This window comes from Callorhinchus milii, unplaced genomic scaffold (genome assembly GCF_018977255.1).
Source record: "Callorhinchus milii isolate IMCB2004 unplaced genomic scaffold, IMCB_Cmil_1.0 Scaffold4, whole genome shotgun sequence".
In the NCBI taxonomy this organism is placed as follows: Eukaryota; Metazoa; Chordata; class Chondrichthyes; order Chimaeriformes; family Callorhinchidae; genus Callorhinchus; species Callorhinchus milii.
This window is the reverse complement of record NW_024704745.1, coordinates 11587147-11612589: the sequence shown is the minus strand read 5'-3', so window position 1 is coordinate 11612589 and position 25443 is coordinate 11587147. Positions and strand designations below refer to the sequence as shown.

At 43.7% G+C, this 25443-nt stretch overlaps 1 protein-coding gene across 1 annotated transcript in view; it reads right to left on the bottom strand.

The window, feature by feature from the left end:
* Window positions 1–25443, bottom strand: part of fstl1b (follistatin-like 1b) — a 99387-nt gene that overhangs the window by 8772 nt on the left and 65172 nt on the right. The window contains 4 exon segments of the mRNA XM_007895842.2: window positions 3586–3621; window positions 4370–4499; window positions 9485–9586; window positions 22252–22305. Coding sequence (XP_007894033.2) covers window positions 3586–3621; window positions 4370–4499; window positions 9485–9586; window positions 22252–22305 — 322 coding nt within the window.

Here is a 25443-nt window from a genome sequence, read left to right as displayed (position 1 = left end):
TGTTTCTGGGACATTGCTATGTGCAAATTGGTTGCCCTGTTTGCCCACAAATATACAGTCACTCCATTTCACAGTAAATCCTAAGGGCTATACCAACTGTAAGGATTATTACATTGTGTGGCCTTTTGAACTACTCTCGGTATTGCACTGGACACAGCAATCTTAGTCTTCCTGCTTGCTGGATTTTTTAAAGTGTTTATTTTTACACCCTAGATTGGAGATAACAGCATCAGCTAAGGTGCTCAAGTGAACAGTGGCTACTGGAGTCCTGAGCTGGCAACCATATGCTACTTTAGATGTTGCCTGCGACCCCAAATCTCTGACACGGCATTTAAGTATAGGATTGAATCCAGAAGCACAGATGCGCACATGGACTAATAGGTGGCCTGTGAATACGAATGCTCGTATAAAAGGGAATATTTGTTGAATGAACAAGGCATTGCCCACACTAAAAGGATTCCCGCTGGTTGATTGTAATAGTTTGTACCTAGTTGCTTTTTTACTAGCACAAGTTTTTAAGTGCTGAAATTATTTATTGCGAGCACACTTTAAATGAAAGTGAAATCTCATTTCAGGCCGCTTAGCTAAGTTAAGGGCTATTGACACTTCAGAGTTTAATTTTTAACATAAAACAGCTGAAGTACAGCTAACAGGGATGTCTGGGCAGGTTTTCATAATCTCCTGCTTGTGGGGTGAAGCTGACCCATGGAGCTCGATGAGTCAGTTTGTCACCTACTCTTCCAGTTGGCTTTGTGATTTTATTTCTTGAACACTTCACTTTAAATATTACGGTCCTGCGTTGCTGCCAAGAACACTCAGTACTTTCCTTTTGAACAAACATTTATTTGGCTTGCTGCTTACAATGATAAGTTTTAATTAACCTTCTGGTATGCACTTGGAGATGAGCATCCCAGCACGTCTAAATGTTCCTGTGTCCACTAAGTCAGAGACCTGCCACTGACTCTTTTCCAATCCAAACTGGTCACTTGAAGGATTATAGACCTCCTTTGGTGTGCTGGAACATTACAATGTATATGAGAGAGAAGGTGAATAGAGGGGACAGGAATGGGGAATAGTTACAAGAGCAGGAACTAATAGGGCCAAATGTTGTTAAGACGTCGCAAAGCACTTCACAGGATATACAGTATAATGGAGTGACTGTATTTTGTTGGCGAAATGGGTAACGTCTATGCAACTCTATATAATTAATTCTGCTGATGTAAAGCACTGTGTGACAGACAGATTTAAAAGCATGATATTCCTAACAGCAAAGCTGCTAAGAGATACGCAGAAGTGCAATAAAGTGACCTACTTTAATCTTATGGATCACGCTTTAACACATAAGAGACATCAAAGAAGATGCTGAATACAACATTGCTGCCATCATCGCCAGTCCTGTGTGTACTGCCGTAGAGAGTTTGCTTAACTGTGAAATGAGCGCAAACTTTTCATCTTGGTAAAGTAAAAGTGCTTTAGGAATGCGGGTGCTTTGGACCTCCTCAAAATTTACCGCTCCACTCTAGCCTCGGCCAAGTCGTCCTTCTACTCCAGGATAATCCTGGAGGCGAAGAACAACCCCAGGCTACTGTTTTCCACCACAACCCGACTCCTCCGTCCCCCCCGCCTACATCCTACATGCTCCCCCTTGGTGACATCATCCGCAGACATGGAGTTAACTTCCACATGTATGCGGATGACACCCAACTCTACCTTTCCTCCTCTACTCTCAACTCCACGACCACCGATGTCCTGACAGCCTGCCTGTCCGACATCGAGTCCTGGACGAGAGACAACTTTCTTCAGCTCAACGTGCGAAAAACCGAGGCCCTCCTGATTGGCTCACGTCAGAGCCTCCGCACCTCAGGCGCTGACACCATCAGCATCCAAGGCTGCACTCTCCACCTCTCAAAGCCAGTCAGGAACCTCGGCGTTTTGTTCGACCCTGAGCTGTCCTTTCTCCCTCACATCCGCACCACAACTGGCACCGCCTTCCATCACCTCCGGAACATCGCCAGACTACGGCATTACCTCACCCCTCACGCTGCTGAAACCCTGGTCCACGCCTTTGTCACCTCAAGGCTGGACTATGGGAACTCTCTCCTCGCCGGCCTTCCCGCCACCTCCCTCCACAAGCTGCAGGTCATTCAGAACTCTGCAGCTCGTGTACTGTCCCGCACCAGGCTTCGGGACCACATCACTCCCACCCTCGCTCGCCTCCACTGGCTCCCCATCCCCCAGAGGATTGATTTCAACATCCTCATCCTCACCTACAAGGCCATTCACGGCCTTGCTCCCTCCTACCTCTCCAACCTACTATCCCCCTACCTACCTGCCCGTACCCTCCGTTCCTCTGGCTCCGGTCTGCTCCACGTCCCCCGCCCCAATCGCCCTACCATCGGTGGTCGGGCTTTCAGCCTCTCAGCCCCCAGGCTCTGGAACTCCATCCCCCAGTGCCTTTGCCTTGCTTCCTCCCTTTCCTCCTTCAAGGCCGGTCTCAAAACCTTTCTCTTTGACCGAGCCTTCAGCTCCCCTCTCGACTCTCTTCCCCCTCCTCGCTCCCTCCCTTCCCTCCCCTCACCCTGACCATTTCCCCCCTCCTCGCTCCCTCCCTTCCCTCCCCTCACCCTGACCATTTCCCCCCTGCTCGCTCGCTCCCTCCCTCCCCTCCCCTCACCCTGACCATTTCCCCCCTGCTCGGGTCATGACCCAACTGTGCAGCACCTTGGGACGTCCTCCCGACGTGAAAGGCGCTTTATAAATGGAATCTTGTTGTTGTTGTTGTTTATTTCCATTTTTTTTTGCAGCGTGTTTTATTTGATGTCTGCGGAGGCAAAATCCAACTATGCTCTCCCTACTTCTCACAGCCATTACTGCATGCATTTGTTTTATTGCTCACAGCAGTCGAGCCAGGAATGCTCACTGTAACAATTCATATTTAGATCCATCTCACTGAATACTCAAATCAATGGGAATCTCTTATTCTGCAGTCACTACAGGGTGTCCACAAAGTCCTCTTGCGCCCTGTTGCAAAATAGCAATACAGAGGAGCTGAAACAAGCTGTCAGAGATATATTTGGCTTCATTCCACCCATGTTTCAGAAGAGGTCATGCCGAACATGTTGACGGATCATTATCTGCTATGAAAATTATGGCGCTCACTCACATGTATCTTGTGGATGTCTAAATACAGTTAAAACACTTGTACTGGATACAACTAAGTAGGCCTAAATACAATTCTCATAATTCTTCCATATGTTTCAGCTGTTGGTCAGTGCAATGCAGAAAAAAACATGTGGGCAACATGACTTTGGGGATACCCTGCATTTTGCTACCTCTAAAGTACTGCATTTCCTAGACACTGAACCTCCCCGGTCAGGCACCTCATCTACTAGAGCTCAGACAGCACAATATCCAAAATGATGGACTTTTTTGCTGAGATTTTAGACGTCTGTTTAAAAAAAGTTTTAAAAAAATTCTGTTTGTGTAATATTTCCCCAGTTCACCGAAGTGCAAAATCACATCTATAACCTCAGTTATAGTGAGAAGAGTTCAATTAACCCTCATTTGCCCATCCTGCCATCGTACCTGGACTGCTGACTGCTGCTTTTTCATTCTTCTTCTCTGGAAAAGGAAGACAAAGGTAGATATGAGCAACACAATTGCAGAACAAGAACAGACTTCTCACAATGAAGTGTCACTACATTTACTACAGTGCCTTGGGACGTGCTTCCAATGTGAAAGGTGCTCTATAAATGAAATTTTGTTGTTGTTACATCACAAGATTCATTGTATCAGTAGCCAGAATACACGTTACTAGCCGTCACAAATTAGACAAAGCTGAAGCTTTACTTTCACTAAGAATTGGTTAGAACCAACTGCTAAATGTCTCCTGCATGTCCCTCGTCACCTCTAACATCATCGGCTCTGCTTCCAGCCACTATTCCCCAAAACTCCGGAACTTCTTGCCTCAATTCCTCTGCCTTGCTTCCTCTTTGCTAGTTTTCAGATTTCGACCCGACATACAGTCACCTCCCTTTTCTCCAGAGCTCAGCTTCAAGCTCCACCATTATTAAGCGATCCGAGACACTACCCCGCATTGCACAAATGCAAGTTGTTGTTGTTGCAAATCGTACCTTAAATCTTAACGTTAAATAGTCCTGCAATCTAAGACTAGATGGAGTTTTCGATCTCAGATGAAAGACACTGATAATAAAAAGCTTTAACATATTTGAAGAGGGCATGAACATTAAAGTTGTGGCATGTGGTACATTCCCTGAAGATTGATTACATTATTGCTCTGAAAATGTCAGTGCTGTGTGTCCATTGAGAGCGGTTTATTTAATTGTTTGTGTTGCTGTCCTGGCTTCACCTTCGCAAATTCCATTGTGAGAGACTTGGATCTTCATGCCAGTTAGACACGCATCACGGTGGAGCTCGCAGTGGTTGCGGTAAGTCTTCCCATTGCTTCCACATACCACTCTCTTGTGCGGTTTACACTCCTGCCAAACAACGAGAAGAGCAACCACATCAGAAAGTGACGGCACCCATTCCTCACTGCGCGGCAGAGCGGGACATCTGTGAGTTAAGGTCCACCTGACTCAGTACCATTCCTTCCCTCCCTTGGACACCAGCATCCAGAGAGCAATGCACTGGCGCTTGATCTCCTCTCTCCTCTGAGGCCATTAACCCTTGCTGGACTACTGTCCAGCGGCTGCCCTCTGATGCCTTGCTCATGTTTGAGCTCAGTCAGGGTCAGTAGGCTTTTCCGTCATACAGGTCAGGAATAACAACCAAGCTCAGATCAGATTCTGACCAGCAGGGGTCATCCTATCGTCAGCAGAAGCAGTATCTTTGGCTGATTTTTCCTCACTATACTCCATTACTTTCTGCCCTGAACTGAGATGATCTAACCCAGCACAGACTGGAATTGAACATGGAACCATCAGTGGTCTGTCTGTATGTTGTGGTGGTATCTTTACTTACTAAAGCATCAGAGATAGTAGGCTATGTATCTAGGTGGAATTTCGGTCTGTGAGGTCTTATTAGAGACAAATACAGTGGCTGCTGAAATATACATTTACCTGGCGGACAATCAGCAGAATCGAGACAATTTCCACAAATCGAGACAGCTAGGAACTGACTCAAAGAGAGACAAGGACAATACTCCTTTAAAAATAAAAACAAAAGTCACTGGGAACACTCAGCAGGTCAGACAGCATCTAAAATTCTGCCTGACCTGCTGAGTGTTCCCAAAGACCTCTGTTTTTGTTTCAGATTTCCCTCATCTGCAGTATTTTCTGTTTTGTTTATACTCCTTTAAAAATGTTCCCTTGAAGGAATCTTATTTCTTCTCCTTGTCCTTCTGTCCATCCATGTCCCCCACCTCCGGGAAAATAGATCATTTTGTTTCTTTCTAATGTCTAATCCAATTATTATTTGGAGGAATTTTCTAATTCACAGAGGCTCTCATGAATGGAATTTTAATAAACCTGCTCCACAGGGTATCCTCTCATTTTCAAAGTGGGGAGGGGGGCACTCCTCTGTGATCCGAGTACAAAGCTTTATTCAGGAGCCCTAGAGGACATATTATCAACATACTCCATCACACAACCACAATTCTCAACGGAGCCACCTCTTGGGGCTTTTGTTTAGCCAGACGCATTTCTGGCTCCATTGATAGCACCCTCACCTCTGAGGCAGAAGGTTATGGGTCCAAGCCCCCTATCGGGACTTTGAGCTTGGATCCTTTAAGAGCTTTAAACTACTAAGGGGCCGGGGAAGTGAAGGTTACAGTTACAAGTAAACCAGTAAAACTAAGAACAATGAAAGTGGTAGAGCAGATTAGCGAGGAGATAAGCAGAGTGTGTCGAGAAGTAACAAGAAGCTCAGCAAAGAAAATAGGGCACTAGCGAGTAGTGGAAATAGCAAGAAGTCAAAATTAAAGGCGCTATATCTGAATGCACGAAGCATTCGTAATACGATAGACGAATTAATGGCACAAATAGAAACAAGCGGGTATGATCTAGTAGCCATTACTGAGACGTGGTTACAGGGAGATCAAGGATGGGAGCAAAATATTCCGGGGTATTCGACATATAGGAAAGATAGGCAATGTGGAAAATGAGGTAGGGGTGTAGCCCTGCTAATAAAGGATGGGATAAAAACAGTACAGGGGAAGGATTTTATATCAGAAAATCAGGATGTAGAGTCAGTATGGGTGGAATTACGAAATAACAAGGGGCAGAAAACACTAGAGGCAGTAGTTTATAGGTCCCCGATCAGCAGTCACAATGTTGCGCAGAGTATTAACCAGGAAATTAGTGGAGCATGTAGCAAAGGAAATACACTAATAGTGGGTGATTTTAATCTTTATATAGATTGGGAAAACCAAAATGACAAAAGTAAGTTAGAGGAGGAGTTTATAGAATGCATTAGAGATAGTTTTCTAGATCAGTATGCTGAGGAACCGACCAGGGAACAGGCGATCCTAGTTCTTGTTTTGTGTAATGAAATAGAGTTAATCAGCAATCTGGAAGTTAAGGCTCTTCTAGGACAGAGTGACCATAACATGATGGAATTTAGCATTAAGTTAGAGAGTGTAGTTAAGTCCAGAGCAAGGGTCTTAAATTTAAATGGAGCCAACTTTGCAGGTATGAAAGAGGATTTAGCTAAAGTAGAATGGGGAATTAGATTAAAGGATATGACAGTAGACCAGCAATGGCAAACCTTTAAAGATATAGTACATAATTCCCAGGGATCACATATTCCCTTGAGGAATAAAAATACCACGGGAAAAGTGGTTCAACCAGGGCTAACTAGAGCAGTTAGGGAAAATATAAAATTAAAAGAAGAGACCTTTAATACTGCCAAAAAGAACAGTAAACCCTGGGATTGGGAGAGCTTCAGAGACCAACAAAAAAAAACTAAGAAACTGATCAGGAGGGAGAAAATGGATTATGAGGGCAAACTAGCTAGGAACATAAAGACAGACTGCAAGAGCTTTTACAAATACATAAAGAGGAAGAGACTATCAAAAGTGAATGTGGTTCCATTACAGGCAGAGACAGGAGGAATTATAATGGGGGATAAAGATATGGCAGAGTCATTAAACAAATACTTTGCTTCTGTCTTCACGTTAGAAGACACTGAAAACTTATCAAAAATAGAGGGGAACCAAGAAGCTAATGTTAGTGAGCAACTTAGGGAAATTAACATCAGTAAAGAATTAGTAGTAATAATAATAATAATAATCCTTGCATTTGATGTAGTGCTTTTCATGTCGGGAGGACGTCCCAAAGCGCTTCACAGAACACACTGTAAAGTGAATTGACCGTATATTTGTGGGCGAACGTGGCAGCCAATTGCGCACAGCAATGTCCCACAAACAGTCGTAGATTGAAAATGACCAATTTATTATTGTTTTTGGAGGGATTATTATTAGGCTCTGTGTGGAGTAAGGAAACTTGCCCAAGGTTTGGCCCTCTGCCTGGAATTGAACTCAGGTCTCTCGCTTGCAAAGTGAGTGCTCTAACCACTGAGCTACAGGAATCCACGTACTAAGGAAACTGTTGGGATTGAAAAATGACAAATCCCCTGGACCTGATGGCCTGCATCCTAGGGTTTTAAAAGAGGTGGCTGCTGAGATAGCAGATGCCTTGTTTTTGATCTTCCCAAATTCTCTGGATTCTGGAACGGTTCCCATTGATTGGAAGATTGCAAACATAACACCACTATTTAAGAAGGGTGGGAGAGAGAAGATGGGGAACTATAGACCAGTCAATCTGACATCGGTGGTAGGGAAAATTCTAGAATCCTTAATTAGGGACGTCATAGTGGGATACTTAGAAGACCATAACATGATTAGGCAGAGTAAACATGACTTTACAAAAGGGAAGTCATGCTTAACAAATCTTTTAGAGTTCTTTGAGGATGTAACTAGCAGGTTAGATAGGGGGGATCTGGTAGATATAGTGTATTTAGATTTTCAGAAGGCATTCGACAAGGTGCCACATAAAAGGCTGCTACACAAGATTAGGGCCCATGGAATTAAAGGCAATATATTAGCATGGATTGAAGAATGGCTATCGGGAAGAAAACAAAGAGTAGGGATAAACGGGTCCTTCTCAGATTGGCGGGATGTGACTAGTGGAGTGCCACAAGGATCAGTACTTGGGCCTCAACTATTTACAATCTATATCAATGATCTAGACGAAGACATAGAACTTAAAATATCTAAATTCACGGATGATACTAAGCTAGGTGGAAGAGTAAGCTCTGAGGATGACACAAAAAGATTGCAAAGGGATATGGACAGGCTAGTTGAGTGGGCAAGAAGGTGGCAGATGGAATATAATGTGGGGAACTGTGAAGTTATTCACCTAGGTAGTAAAAACAGAAAAGCAGATTATTTTCTAGAGGGGGAAGAGTGTTAGTGTTCAGAGGGATTTGGGTGTCCTTGTACACTAGTCATAAAACATTAGTACGCAGGTACAGCAAGCAACTAGGAAGACTAAATGGCAACGTTGGCGTTTATTGCAAAAGGGTTAGAATACAAGAGTAGGTAAGTCTTGCTGCAACTGTATAGGGCCTTGGTGAGACCGCACCTAGAACATTGTGTGCAGTTTTGGTCTCCTTATTTAAGAAAGGACATACTCGCCTTAGAGGGGGTGCAGCGTAGATTCACTAGGTTAATTTCTGGGATGAGGGGGTTGACCTATGAGGATAGGTTCAGTAACCTAGGCCTCTAGAATATAGAAGAATTAGGGATGATCTTATAGAAACATATAAGATTTTTATGTGGCTTGACAGAGTAGAGTGTGAGACTGTTTCCCTAGTAGGAGAATCTAGAACTGGGGGTCAGTCTTAAGATTAAAGGTCAGCCTTTTTGAACAGAGTTGAGGAAACACTTCTTCACTCAGAGGGTAGTAAATTTATGGAATTCTCTACCTCAGAAGGCTGTAGATGCTCAGTCCTTGAGCATATTCAAGACTGGGATTGATTTCTAAAGGATAGAGGGATTAAGAGATATGGGGATAAGTCGGGCAGATGGAGTTAGGTTAGAAGATCAGCCATTATCTTATTGAATGGCGGGGCAGGCTCGAGGGGCCAAATGGCCTACTCCTGCTCCTAATTCCTATGTTCCTAGGTGTCGTTCTTTGAATGAAATTTTTTTTGGGTGGATGGGAAATGCATAAGGGGAACAGGAGGAGAAACCCTGACTAGTTTCCCCCCCCCACCCCCCCAACCTTGGAAAGGCCAAGGCTAATATAACCTCCCAATGCAGCCCTAGCCAAGCAAATTCAGAGCAGATTCAAGTTTTCAGACTGTCTCTCTGCTTCATACAGGAATTTGGGGTTGAAGCCAACTCACTAAGCATTCATGATGAGAACCATGTGAAACAGTCAATATTACCATCGGCCACTTTACCAATTAGGATGCATCAACTTTGTGGCAGGTCTATCCAAACAGGGCAGGACAACCTTACCTCAATGCACAGACATGTGGGTTCTCCCTTCTCCGTCACAGCACATTCCCTGCCAGCTCCGCAGAAGACATTGGCACAAATCTTGGATTTGCTCTGTATTTCCTGTGGTAAACAGTAAACAAGCATTTGGTGAGCAAAGGCATTTTTGATCTGGTTACCGTGAATACAACGACAACTTGCATTTATACAGTGCTCTTTGCTTGGAGTAGCATCTTGGAGAGCTTTAGAACAGAACAACAGTGTGTCAACACTGAGAATTTATATTGAATTCATGTGTACGCAGTAATTTTTTGGTAAATCATAATCTCTGGTGAAGAGAGCGACATTCGAGAATAACAATCCTTGCATTTTATACACTAACTACAAGGTCAAAAGGTCTCAAACTACTTCCAAGTGCAGTGACTGTGCATTTTGTAGACCACAGGGCAGCCAATTCTTCTGCTAATATTACTGGCTGGTTTTGAGGTCCGAGGTGATGCTCAGGTGATACTGGCCTGATGGACTCTGATGGTTTTGACGCAAACACAGAATATCCCTCTGCCTTGCAGGACATTTGCATTTCTATGTTAAGTTCCCAAAGCTCTAACACACACTTTGAACCCACTTCTGTAACCAATGAGTGCTGGTGCTACTGGATAATTAAAAAAAATGTCAACAGGATAGTGCTGCTGTGCATAATAATGATTCCACCCACACATTGTACACAAGTAGACAGATATAGAGAATGTTTGATCTCCACTGCTGTTGGGATGGTGAGTGGAGTCCTCCCCATAGAACATGAAGGAAAATAAGGGATGGGGAAGAGAGTTATTCCCTCTAATGACTTAGAATGGGGGAGAAGAAAGGGAGGATGGTTGTTGAGAGATAACAGCTCCCCCTCCTCACACACACATTCTAAGGGGATGGGGCAGATCATGCTCACACACAGCAGTGAGTTAGCTGTTTGTGCTGCCCTTGTATCCATCTCCAGAGCGACACAAACAAGGCTCTTCGTGTCTGCTCGCGCACTCTCTCAGCTGTAAAAATGATGTGTGGAAGTTTTGGTAACATTTCTTAAAATTCAACCTCAACTTGGGAAGCGAGCTCTATTTTTTTTTAATGATTACGAAAAATTAGCTTCCGAAATGAAGCCTGACTTGGGGAATTTTCCGCAACTCTGCCCGATTTTAAAATCCAACCATCAGACAAAACGGTCTGACAAGGCGACGGTGGCTTTCTTTGGTCGCGTTTTAGGTCAAAGCGAGAGGCCCTCTGGTGGCTTGACTTGTTACTAGGATTTTGCCACTAGGTGGCTCTACAGTAACACAGAACAGGCACGACAGGACTACAGGACAAGCGTGAACACAACTTAACAGCACCCTTCAAGCAGGGCAGTGTCCCGGAGAACACGGCAAGACAGAGACGTGGGGTGGGGCATGGCATGACAGTGACAAAGAGCAGCTCTCAAGCTGACAAACACAGGCAGGCACAGGCTGGCGTTACAGCTGGGCACGTACTCTGAGCAGGCGCTACAGACAGAAAGACATGAATGACATTGTGACTCAAGGTGCAGCACGTGACTATTCAGCTGAGGAGTGACAACTAAATGCATGTGCAGAGTTCTTTAATGCCATTAAAGAGTCAGTGACATGACCCTTTCATAAAATCTTAAAAAGTGCTCCTTGAAAAGATTATTTCTGTGTGGACTGGTACAATTCACATCTCCTGCATTTACAACGCAGAGATAAAACCCAATGTGCTCCTGGAACTATGTCCTCAGATGATCTCACCAGCCTGGAACTGGCACCAGTCACCTCTAGATCATATGCCTCGCACCAGATATACACTGAGCTTTTGAAAAGCGAGGAATAAATTGAGCCAGTTAGGAGTAAAAACAATAAAACTGGAATATGCCAGTGCTGAAAAATATACATTATTACTTGGTACGTCACAGAAAGAGTCAACCCACGTTGATGTGCTACACGAAAGCTATTTTCACAGCACAACATCATCAGATGATACCACAGAACTGCTCAGATTCATGGCAATTGAGCTGCTCACTGTTATAATAACTGCCAGAATGCTTGCATGTAGTATAGCACCTCTCTCTCAAAGCGCTTCACAAAATGTTCCTGTGAAGCGTAGTTACTGTGTGTTTTCAGGTGAACTCGGCAGCCTTCTGGGGGATTGTTGGGCAGGACAGCAGAAAAAAACTCCCTTCTCGTTTCGAATAATAATGCTTGCATTTGGTGCATATGGTCTCATTCAAATACAAGGATTATCATCATGAATATGAGAAATCTTCAAATGCACAGGAATAAAAGTCTGACTCTGGTTGCTGAGTTTCGAATGACTGGCTTATACGTGTATTTCTCATTTACAATGAGCAGCTAAGCCTCTGTGTTCACAAAGCATATAATTAGTTTGCTGAGACATGTCCTACTTAGATCAGAATTTGTACAACTCCACGCAGATAGAGCCAATTTGCAAATAATTGTATCGTGACCTCCTGGCTCACAACACTCTGCAATTCATTCTGAACAGCAAATGCCGACAAATACACTTGATGCTAAATAACTTCTGAATTACTTGTACTTTGGAATCCTGTAGCTCAGTGGTTAGAGCACTCGTCTCACAAGCGAGAGACCTGGGTTTGATTCCCGGGCAGGGCGAAACATTGGGCAAGTTTCCTTGCTCCACACGCCTCTATTCACCTAGCAGTAAGTAGGAACCCGGTTGTTAAGTCGACTGGGCGATTGCTTTTCTGGGGGTAATAATCCCTCCAATTTTTTTGTAAAAATTTGTTCACTAAATCCACAACTGTTTGTGGGACACTGCTGTTAGCAATTAGCTGCTGTGTTTTATGCTCACAAAATATACAGTATATATTTTACAGTCTATTCTGTGAAGCGCTTTGAGATGCCTCGAAGATGTGATAATTATTATTATTACTAAAGCATTAAAACAAATGGGTTGAAGGAGCTCCTTCATCGGAACCTTTCACGTGATCTCTCTTGAGGCATCAAACCTTGGCTCTTGCCAACCTACGTCTAATACTTTCAAGGGATTAGGTGATCAGGGCAAGTCCCTCAGGGGAAAGAGTAACACATTCAATTCCTGGTTCGAGGAGATATACATGCATACGTAGAACTTTCTACAGCAGTCTGGTTTGGAATACTGTTTTTAAGCATGGTGATGGGTACCCACATGTGCCAGACACCCAGTCGACCAATAAAAAACAAACTCTGCCCTCTAGGGCTCGGGTTAAGGTCGCCATGTCGCTCGCATTTTCTTTTTGTAAAATGTCTGTGTGATGTGGGGCAGCCAGGGAGATGCTTTGAAAATTTTCATAAGCTGAGCATGGAATGCCAGATTTGACAAATTGCTAGCTACATTCCCACAACAACAGGGGCGGAAAGATTTTGACAAACGGGGGCATTGTCTCTTCGCTGATCTTCCAACTTGCCACAATGTGATTAAAAGCCCACAAGAGTTCAGAGTCTAAGTAGTGCAGTGCCTCAAATAAAGGCTGACACTGAATGGGGAGGAGGCGGAGGGAGAGATAATTAAATGAATTACATTCAGATGAATCCTGAGCATTCTTCTGTGACTGGACGTTGCACTGATCGGTTTTAGAACTGCCCCGACACTCAAACCAGCCATTCGCACCAACAATCAAGTTGATCAATTATCGGCTGAGACAGAAGAAACACTCGGGGTGGAAGGGAATGTTTTAGCTCGAGAGATCGAAGGTAGAAAGACCTCTTTCTGAACGAATGTGAATTTACGTTCACCCGTCGCTCTTTGTTCACCTTCAAAATACAGTATTATAATAATAATCCTTGCATTTGATATAGCATCTTATCACGTTGTTGAGACGTCTCAACGCACTTCACCGAATATACTCTAAAGTGAATTGACTGTACATTTTGTGGCCGTGAAGTGCTTTGAGGCGTCCTCCCAACCTGAAAAGCACTATCCATAGGTAAGGATTATTATAGGATTATTATTCTCCCCTCTCCTCTTATCTAGTCTCTCCCCATTTTGTTCTTACCTTAAATAGACTGCCGCATTTGCCCGAAAATCACAACCTACTTTGTTTCTAATCAATCGCATTCTGTAAAGCACCTCAAGGTATTTCTGTGTTAAGAAACACACTCTAAAAATGTTACATTGCTGTTATTTCCCCTCCTCTCTCTCTCTCAGTTCCCTCTCTTGGAGGGCTATTGTGCATGTGCACTATTGCTCCAAAGTGTCCTGCAATGCTGATCTTCAGGCAGCTCGGAGTAATTTGTGATCAGCCTAGATCAGTCTCTTCCATCCTCCCTTCCCCCAACCCCAGAAGAAGTATCCAGTTTCCCCCCCCCCCCCTCGGTCAAACCCCGCACTCCACTTCATACAGTCAAGGGAAGGGGTACGAATTCTGCACGTTGTCAGTCAGCCAGCCAGCCGCCTGCAGCATTGCTGTTGGGGTTAACGCCAGCAGAGTCTGGTATCCGTCCGACAGCCTGAAGCTAAGAGTTTAAGCTGGAGTCCCTGATGTTCACATGAGTCATGATTTTGCCTGCTGGGGGGGCTGCTGTTAAGCAGAGCCAGCTGCAACATGCCCTGCAGCACTACCCAGACTATGCAGTCATGTAAGAACTAAGAAATGCGCTCCAAACAAGCCCACCGCAGAACCATCCTTTCCCCCCATCCCCCACCCCCACCCCCACACACAGTGTTTCTGCTCTGCTCTGCTCAGTGAGTACACGCTGGCCAAAGTGTCTGCTGGGCAGAAGAATGCAGTGGAGTCAAGCACCTCGGGGAATGACAAGAAGATCCACAGACATGTTTTCAGAACAGAAACCCCGAACCCTAAATTTTTCAACCACAAATGCTAACTGGAATTTTTTCGAAGCATCACCCTGACTGCCCCACGTCGCATACCTCTCCTTTCTTTGCAATTTGTTTCAGTGGCAAACCCTCACTCTCTTTCACCTTCAACCCCACCCCAAACCACCACATCCTTCCAATTTTTAACCCCTTCCTCAGTCCCGAAGCTTGCTCAGGATGGCAGGTACTTCCACTGGTACCAGACGCGATCAATTGCTCATTCCGCATTCATGTTTGAGCCCCAGTCTGTGTGTGTGAGGGGGGGGGGGGTGGGGGTCAATAGACTGTCCTTCCTGAGAGTTAGTCCTTCCTGCACAGAGAGACACTGAATCAGAATCCGCCCCCAAATCCGATTCAACAACAAATCAAGAGGAGTCCGATATCTCTCCTACTCACCATCAGCTTAAAATTTGGAAAAACTTTTAAATTCAGTCCAGTCCAACTACGCCTTCAGATGAAGACCATGTGAAACCTCAGGCCTCATATCCAAAGAGGCTGAAAATCAGATCTGTCCAGAAAGCACCGATGTTATCATTTGAATGCAGGGTAGGGTCCAGGAGAGGTTTGTCTTGTTTACTGAGATCAAATATTCCATTTTGCCAATGCCTGAATTCCAAGGCTAAGTCCGAAACCAGGTTCCCCAAAACCCACACATACAGTGAATAAGTTAAAGGAGATCAGTCTTTCTCTCAACCATGATGAGATCGAAGCAGCCCTAGTCACTGCTGGAAGTTAACCATGTTACTCTGTTCTAGTCTTCATCTGTGATCCCAACTGCACGTGGGCATAATAATAATGACAATACTTGCATTTGATAGAGCGCCTTATCATGTCGTTGAGACGTCTCAAAGCGCTTCACAGGATATACTGTGAAGTGGATTCACTGTGTATTTTGTGTGCAAAATGTATACAAGCTATAACAGATGCTATTCTATAACAGATTCAATAACAACTTTCAAAAGGGAATTAGATAGGTACTTGAAAAGGAAAATTTTGCAGGAGTATGGGGAAAGAGCGGGGCAGTGGGACTGATTGGGTAGCTCTTCCAAAGAGCCGGCACAGGCACGATGGGTGGAATGGCCTCCTTCTGTGCTGTAATATTCTATGATTCTATGCACACACACACACACACACACACACAGACACACACACAACAGCAAAACAACAGGGAGCAACTTATCTGCAAAAAAATGTGGGTAGGAACTGAAATGCTCACTTTGGAGACACTGACTTCGAAATCTCTCATTCCTCCAGCCTGTACCCCTGTACTGCATGAAGAATGGTCTCTCAAGCTCCCCTCCCCCAACAACAACAACATGATTACATTTGTATAGCGCCTTTCATGTCAGGAGGACGTCCCAAGGCGCTGGACAGTGTCCAGCATTTCAGACCCGAGCAGGGGTCAGGGGGGAGAAGGAAGGGAGGCGAAGGGGGTGGCTGATGGCATGGTCGAAGAGGATGGTCTTGAGGCACAATAAAGCTTCCATATTCTCACTAACTGAATAACATCTGCCAACTCTACACTGCCTCATTCAGCTCAATACTCTCCATAACTCTCCATTTGTTAACCATGGCATGAACAGGATCATTCTATGAGTGAACTTAATGCATAACTTAGAAAAATCTCTCACTGAAGGTCAATAGAGGAGAGAATAGCCACATTGCTCTGTGCTGCCACCTGAGGGATTGCTGCATTGTTGGAGATGCTAACTTCTAGATTAAACTAAATTGAAGTCCCGACTGCCTGTTTGTGGGGACGTTACCAAGAGATACCATGACATTATCTGAAAATAATAATAATCCTTGCATTTCATATAACGCCTTATTACGTCTTTGAGACGCCTCAAAGCGCTTCACAGAATATACTGTAAAGTGAATTGACTGTATATTTTGTGTGCGAAAAGAGGAGTTTCTCCCTGTTGTGCCCCAACCAAAAATCCGTCAGATAAAAGTAGTCATTCATTTGTTTGTGGGCCGTTGCTGTGCTTAATTGGCTGCTGCTTCTATGCACAGTCCACAACACTTTACAGTGAATCCTGTGATGTGCTTTGAGATAACCTCCTGATCTTAAAGGCGCGATATGAAATGCAAGGATTATTATTTATTTATAAAGAATCTCTTTGATCATATCTTCTGCCACCACTGGGTTTCAGCTCTGATGCTGCTCACCACTCATGGCCGGGGCAGGGGAGGGTGACTGGCTCTTGCAGTAAACCATTCGCCAGACCCATTCAGTCTATTCAGAAGAGGGAACATTGAATGGAAGGGAGGGCAGGGTAAGAGACATCCTGTACATCGCTTCCCTCATGTACATCAGACCAAGAGACTTTTTGGCAACATATTCATTGATTTGAAAATCACTGTGCGGTTCACCCAACTATACCTGAGCTGAATACTCCTTGTGTTTGAAACTTAATGTTGTCAAGAATTCTCAAAGTTCTTCATAGGATTTTACTGTGAAGTGTAGTGACCGTGTATTTTGCTAGCCAATGCAACAACCAATTTGCGCGCAGCAGTGTCGGACAAACAGCCAGGAAGTGAGTGTTTAATTTTAATTGGGAATTGGGGGAGGGGGGGGAAGAAGGAAAACAGATTGATTGTTGGCCAGGGTACCGAGAGAAACTATCTTTTCCTTTCCAAAAGTGCCACAGAATCTTTTAATGTTTTCACCGAACGGACACATGGGACCTCGGAGAGAATATGGTAGGAAACGCCATTTTTTATGGGTTAACATTGTGAGTGGGGGGGTGGGGGGTAACACAGACAATCACACAAAGCGAAGGCTTCTGCTGATTTCGTGACGACCATTCCAGACAAGTCTAACTTTATTTTTTCACGCCAAAGTAACCTGCTATTAATCTTTTGTGTTAGCCCTTAAAAGCACTCGCCCAGAGGTTTTACGTACTAGATGACTGCAAAGCGGGGTTAAATTGTTAACCTGGCCACGCACTGCGTAAAGGGTTAAATTAAACCCTCTCCCACTTTCTGCAGGAGGTCCCAGACGTCAGGCACACAGTGAAGTTACAGCTGTAAGCACACACAGCCTGCAGCCATGCTGTTGAACACTGGGAAATGCTATGGATTTGCTCTGACCTCACAAAGCTGCAGGTTTCAGCCAAGATACCTTGGGGGAAACGAAGAGAAAGGTCAATTTGTGGGCTACATGCCATGTCTTCTGGGCTTTTTAATAACTCCAGCAGAGCCTTGAAATCATTATAGTAAAAACCTCTTGGCTAACCTCCAATACCCACTGTTGTTTGTGACAAGATCTAATGCATTAGCCAAGTCACAGAATAATGAGTTATTGCTGACCTGAATTTATTTCATAAAACTTTAATATTTTTCACGCCAAAGTAGCTTGCTATTCATCCTTTACACTTGATGTTAACCCCTTAAGGCACGAGGAAAGACGTTTTATGTGCAAGCTGACCGTAAAGGGTGACTAAGCTACTCTGCATTCCAGAGGGAGGTGAGAACAATGTCAAACACCACCATTAACAATCATATAGCAACCTTTACGCAGGGTAGAGTCTCAGAGCGCTTAATAGCACTTACTGTAGCACCCTCTCAAACTGGCTATTAGGTCCCATTCTAAATCCATAGTAAAGGTAAGGGAAAGCTGGACGTAGAGCAGGGACTTATCCAGAATTACTGATATACATCTTTATAGTGTGTCTGTGTATTTGTGTGTGTAATGTGTGCAAGTCAGAAAGTGACCCAGGATGAAGCTTTATCGAGTTGGAGGGAGCAGTTGGCACTATTATGGAATTGAACCATTATGATGTATTCATCTATTCATCCTTTCTATACGCAGTATAAGTATAAATGCCAACATGGACTATTGGGCCGAATGATCTGATTCCATGCAGACATGCTCTTCATAATATCCTCCCAGCTGCGTGCCTGGAATCTTCCCAGGGGATGGCTATTTCAAGAGCTTCATGAATGACCCAAGTGTGAGGCTATTTAGGAAAATATGATCTCCAGAAAAACAGTCCACAATTTATATCATCCTCGAGTTCAACATTTTTTACTGTAAATAAATGCAGACTAAATTTCACCGCCATTCAGTATTTAACTAGTGTTGGTTAAATGGGTACTGCTCTCATCTCCAAGTCACTAGGTTGTGGGTTGAAGACCTACATCAGAACTGTGAACTAAGTGCTCTGAGACCCTACCCTGCGTGGAGGGCGCTATATAAGTGCAAGTTGTTGTTGTTGTTGTTGTTGAACTTACATAGTCTAGACCGACACTCCAATACAGTGCTGGGGGAGCTCTGTATTGTCGGAGGTGCCTTCCTTCAGAAGAGATGTTAAACCAAAGTCCCATCTGCCTGTGTAGGATGTTAAAGAATCCACGGTACAAATCAGAAAAAGAAGAGAGTTTCTCCCAGTCTCCTGGCCAATATTCTCACAAATAAAATTTGGCGATTCATTTTTTGGCTGTTTGTGGAACATTGCTGTGTGCAATTGGCTGCTGCATTTCCTTACCAGAATACACAAGTCACTACAATTCACAGTAAAACCTGTGAAGAACTTTGAAATAACTTCCCGAAGTGAGATGCCAGGATTATTATTAATAATAACTACTATACGCCCATTGCCCCATAAACTTCACTGCCTCCTCTTACCATGCACGATTTTCTGGTTTGGTTTGCAACCAGAAATTCCGGATTCCCCTTTAATTTGGAAAATTTGCCATTGAATATAAATGTCAGCGGACGCGGAAAAAAAATGAAATAACAAGAACCAGAGTGAGAAAAAAAAAGCCATGTATTAAATTCATAAATATGATTTGCTATTCAGCTTGTTTCTTGGAATCCCAGCTGGCTTTCCGTTATTTGCTTATTTGAATTCCTATGGAGTGAAGTCTACATTATTACTTCCCGTTCACTCAGATTTCCCAATTGTACATTTTCATACTGTGAAAGCTCTCAGTCTGGAGCCTGGAATGGGGTACTGGGTTAGAACATTACATTCTCCCTTGGGATCTGGGTTGAAATCTGCCAGGATGAAAGTCTCCACCGTTAAATACCAGCCTATATACTGTGTCTTGGAACACCGTTCTTTCAACATAGAAATGAAATCATTGGAATCAGGGCATTTATCTGACAGTTTAAGGATCAAACAGTGCTATAATGAGGCACAATTGCTAGTCAGCGTTTGCACATTCATTGCGTATTCGCTCAGAAAGCTAAAACTCCCAACTGGCATGACAAGGCCAAAGTGGCCCGTCTTTCCAGTTAGCATGCAGGAAATGCATTGGCGGTGACTTGGAAGTCGGCCATTTTGCCTTCTCCTGTGCTGGCCAGTGTTTAGTCTCTCTACAAGCAAGTGATGGGATGACCCCTCAAATTTTGAATATTGTAGTATATAAACATCAGGATCCAAACCCCAGGAAGTAAACCTGCATTCTAATGAAGCTCCTCATAGCAGAGTTCTGTGGTATCTCCGTAGTTTCCTTCAGCGCTGAAATCTTTATCATTCTTCGCTTGGTTTAAGAATCAATCCTCCAGATCAAGCACGCAAACCGAGAATGGAACTGAAAATGTGCTATGGGCAAACTGCAAAGTGAGTGTTAATTGTAACGTCTGGCTTTGTGCCTGAAATGGCTGATTCTTTGCCAAATTTGATTAAAATAGATCACGACCCCGATGGCTGTCACAAGCCATTCTATTCTGCCACCGATGTTTCGCTCTCTGATCTCCCGTCACATTGTTCCTGCCTTTTCTTCAGTACGGTATGGCCCGATGGCAAACACTGGCCACAAGCATGGTTTGCAAATACCAATTTTTCAACCCCAAAGTTATGTAATACATGCAACTCAGAAGAGGGAGGACACAGAACAGTGGATTGTCTTACAATCGGCCAATGACCCCAAGATTCCAAGCAACAAGTTATCCAGAACCAATTGTAAGCAGTGAAAACTTGGTCCTTTTGTGGTCGTGGGAAACTGATGAATGATGGTAATGCAGCAGAGTTTCGCTCTGGATGTTGTAGAGCAATTCAAGGAACCCAACAGATGGAGATGGATAGGTTTCGAATCCACCTTATGCCTGTTGGTGAGTGAGTTGACGGACAGTCTAACACTACAAGTAGCTCAGGATTTTTAAAAAAAAACACACACGCTCTTACACTACTTTCTTTTTTTAAAAAAAGGCCTTTGGTGTCTATGGCACTGCTACCTGGTCTTGCTAAATCACCCTCTGGAACTCCACCCTGGAGCCCATCCGCCTTGCCCCCTCCTTCTTTCAAGGCCCATCTCAAGGCCTTCCTCTAAGATCACACCTTTGGTCAGCCATCTTCTCAGCAATACACCCCACCCCCCCGCTCTCCACTCCTCTCGACTCCCGGCTGCAGCTTGCGGACAAACAGTTGACTGTCCAGTCCAGCACCTTGGGATGTCCTCCAGACGTGAAAGGCGTTCGATAAATGTAATTTGTTGTTGTTAATTGTACTTTCCAGCTTTGTCTTCACAACCCTTAATATTTTCACTCCTTCCGTGTTTCAGCTGATTCTCTTTTGAATTATTTTACTGCTGCAGCCGCAAGAGCCAACTGTTGTAATGAATCCTGCACCTTAACAACACTCTGAATGAATAAATTCCTTTGTAACCTTTCCCTTGGCTCTTTCACTGACAATCCCGAGACCATGCCTCTTGTCACCGATTCCCCAACTAATGGAAGTAGTTTTATTTCCCCCCGTATTTATCTTGTCATGCCCTTTCAAATTACTAACCACCAGCACTGTAACACTCTCAAGTCCCTGACTAACAGGCAGAGGGTAGGAGAGAGTCTGCCACTAAATGTCCATCACTTATTACAATCCCTAATAATGATCCTTAATAAATGGATGTCTGAAACCCCCTGTGTGAGAGGAGAGTTGAAAGAATCTCTCACTGAATAACAATGCGCTAGGCTGCACCAGACCGAGGAATTCCTGCTGATTCTTTGGCTGAGTACAAAGTGAAAAACTGTTCCATTCCCCAGTACTGTCATCCTTCACTTTAATGAGCGCACGCACACACACACACACACAAAAGGACGCATTAATAAAACCAATTTATAAATGTATCCAGACAGGGGCTGAGTTCCCACTGGAAATTATTGTTAGAACATGCGGCAGGGTAGAAAATCATTGGGCTCTGGACAGAAAATCACTTTTCTGAACAACTCGCATCATTTTTACGTTCACACAGTTTTCCATATTGGAAAGCATCAGAGAATGAAATGCATCACAGATAAACATGAGTACAAGACACCGGGAGTTTTAAACACGAGGTGCGTTTATATTGTACTTTTTTTGTGGCATTAGCCAGGCTGGAATGCATCCTCCACACGTTAGGGTTCATCTCAAAGCTCGCTTGAGGTAAAGGGGATTCAAAGGTTGACGATTGGTATCTGATTAGATCATATTATAATCTGGCAACCAATTGGTTAATCATCATTCTTCCATATAATATTGCTCATCACTTTGTCAAAATGTCTCAAAGCACGTGACAGGATGCTCTGTAAAGTGTAGTGACTGCATTTTATAGTCGAACATGACAGCAAGTTTGCACAAACTTCCCACAAACAGCCATAAAATGAATGACCAGTTTTATATCGAACATTCTTAACCAGGGCACCAGGATAAACTCCCTTGTCTTTTTGAGTAGTGCCGTGGGATCTTTAACATCTATTTGGGCAGGCAGACAGGATCTCGATATAATGTCTCTTCTCAAAAGACCTCCACATACATCAGACACATAGCTGACCACAAAATATAACCAGCAACAACAATTAGCGTTTATAAAATGTCTTACAGTGCTTCAGCCAACTAATGAGCACTGCATGCTCGTAATAGTTTCAGGGACCTTATCCTTCTGTCACCTCCACTGAGATGTTTGTCTGGATGTTGAAATAAATAACTTACCAAAGTCAACTGCTGATCAATGCCAGCTTCAACAGAGAGGAAGGAACGCTTCACCTGGCAAGAAGGGGAAGAAAGAAATGGCTAAACAGAACCTTTTTTTAAAAATAATAATGGTGGAACTTACAGCACTCTCCTCCACGTATTCATTTCAAATGTTGAAACTAAATATAGAAGAACAGGAGGCCCGAAATTCCATTGACAGACCATTTTGTGTTAAACTTTCAGATTGCACCGAATTGTGCAAAATTGATGGGTTGATTCAGGGTTAATGCAGAATTCGTTTTTCTGAAGTTCGTAAAACTAAAGCGGTCCAAAGAGGGTCCCTGACAAATATTTCTGTTATTGTTACTGCATGTATCCCATTCCCTCGCCTCTCCCGGCCTCCCGATGTCTCTCGGATGCAGAACTGATGATTGAAACCTCAAACTCGCGAGAATGGGATCTTTGCAAAATGTGACTCTACATATAGTAACATTTGCATGCACAGGGGGGAGTCTGTCTCTGTGAGAGAGCTACAAAGCCAGCATAACTTTGCAAATAACAATGTCTGGATATTTTAGTTTCCAAGTAAGCCCTCACTTGTTGACTCACAAGGGATCCAATCTAATCTACTTCACATCCTGCTGTACCCACCCAGTTGCCATGGAAATGCAAGAGGAAAATTCTGGCCGATATAATTTCCTAGGAAATGCCAGGGATCATTAGAACGATGCTAGATCCTTTCGGGCAGCACTACTGTTGAAGACAACTTTAATCCATCACAATCCAACTGGCCCCGCTGTGGTACCTCTTTGACCTGGTACTGGTTTCCGTGGTAACGCGCAAGGTGCCCTTCATGTAAGCGAGATAGGATAGTCTGACTGTGCTTGCCGGCAGGCGCATGATTCCTTTTAAAGATTACTTGAACTTGCAGCCATCAGATTCACCGATTCGAAACTAAAACTTTTATTTTAACCTTGACATACTGAGAATGACTGAAAAAAACAGCTGTCATACACTTGTCCAAAAACTGTTCCCAGCAGTTACATATTTTGTATATAGGACAACCCCATGAGAACGCACTCCTCCCATCCCTCCACCCAATAGTTAAGCACAGATTCACTTACAGTCTACACTTAATCCGCCACATAATACACCAAGCTTCCAGTGCTGACTAGCCAGCTTTCAGTGCTGATAAAATGGGGCCAGACTCTGCCATTCAAGCAAGTAAATTACTACTGCGGGGTAGTTGTTAACCCTTGGTTTTGTAGCTCTGAGAGGACACAGTAAATAAGTGAGTGTAGATTGGACTACAAGAGCGCGCTTACGGGAACCATTAATAAGCCTATTATAAGAGAACTCGATAGATTAAAAACCATAATGGAGCCATGTGTGACGCCTGAAGGGAATGAATTGACTGAACTGCTGAATTCTCATTGCCCTCTACACGTGACATTTTAAATCTGCGGCTCTAATTCTATTAATTGCAGGAAACACGAACACAAGTAGCTCTCCACTGGGGAACAGATGCAGATGGATAACTGCAGACCCACAACCACTGGAGCATTGGGTGCCTTGAGCTGGAGGAGCCTGTACCAGTTTGTACCCTGCAAGTTCAGTACACAACACCGCTGAATCCTTGGATGCACATTTAGCTCATTACAGAAGCTGACCATATATGCGAATCATACCCATCCTGGCTCAAACGTGTCCTCCCGCATACATTGCAAATATACCCACTGGATTGGTAAAATATTTAAACTCATCTTGTAATGAGTTATCCTTACTTGTTAGGCAGCTATCTTCACTTCTTTAAATTTTACTGGATATTCTGGCATTACTTTTTTTTAAATTCTCCCCTTAACAACCTGTGTAAGGAACTGGTTCATCGTTGGGTAGAATTCCAAAAGAACTGCCAAAGGACTTTTTTACTTGCTGAGCTGTGGTGAATATCAGTAGCTTATTGTATAGTAGGGTCAGTACAGCTAAGCCCGATTTAATCTCACCTGACCTTCAAAAAAATGGGCATTTTTCCCCAGACTCTGTAGTGTCAGCTGGTTCAGTTGGTAGCGTTCTCACCTCTGAATCAGAAGGTTGCAGGTTCAAACCCCATCAGGACTTTGAACTCATAGACGAGGATGACAATCCATTGCAGTGCTGTGGGTACCCTGCATTGTTGGAGGTGTCATCATTGGATGAGGAGTCCTGTGGCTTAGTGGTTAGTGCAACTGCCTTGCAAGTGAGAGGATCTGGGTTTGATTCCCAGCAGGGCAAAATGTTGGCCAAGTTTCCTTACTCCACATGCCTCTGTTTACCTAGCAGTAAGTAGGAACTCAGCTGTTACTCACTTGGCGGATCGCTTTTCCAGAGGTAATAATCCCTTCAAAATAATAATGATAATAATGTGGTCCCTCAATCCATGAAAGTTTGTGGGACACTGCTGTGCGCAATTGGCTGCCGCATTTCACTCACAAAATACAGTCAATTCACTTTACAGTATATTCTGTGAAGCGCTTTGACACATCTCGAAGATGTGATAAGGCGCTATATCAAATGCAGGAATTATTACTATTTTATAAACTAAGATCCCTTCTGCTTGTTTAAGTGGATGTTAAAGTTCCAATGGCACTATTCATATAGAGAAGGGAGTTTCTCCCAGTGTCCTGGCCAAGAGTCCCCCAAATAAAATTGGTCATTCACTCATGGCTGTTCTTGCAAGCTTTTGCTGTGCACAAGATGTCTCAATGATTTGATAAGGCACTGTATCACATGCAAGGATTATTATGATCAGGAAGGGACTCACTAGCTGCTTTCTGCCACTTCACCGAGCGCAGGTCACTGAGCCCAATATTAATGAGCCCACCATAGACCTTGTGATGAAGTTGTTAAGTGCAAGTTGCAGTAATAAGCTAAGCTATCACTCAATCAATGTCTTGAGTTTTAACTATGTGAATGTACACAAGACAGGACAATCTTATTCACAATCAAAAAAGGAAGGAAATAACATGCATATTTATAACACGGCGTTGTGTCAAAACATTGCAAACCACTGTAGAGTAATTACCATCAAGGAAAGGGATTTTTAAATAATTAAAAATAATTCTGAATAATCTTTGCACTTGAAATAGCATCTTTTGGTTTTGAAGGATGCCTCAAAGCACTTTACAGGATTTACTTTAAAGCGTAGTGACGGCAATTTGCTTTGTAAGTAAA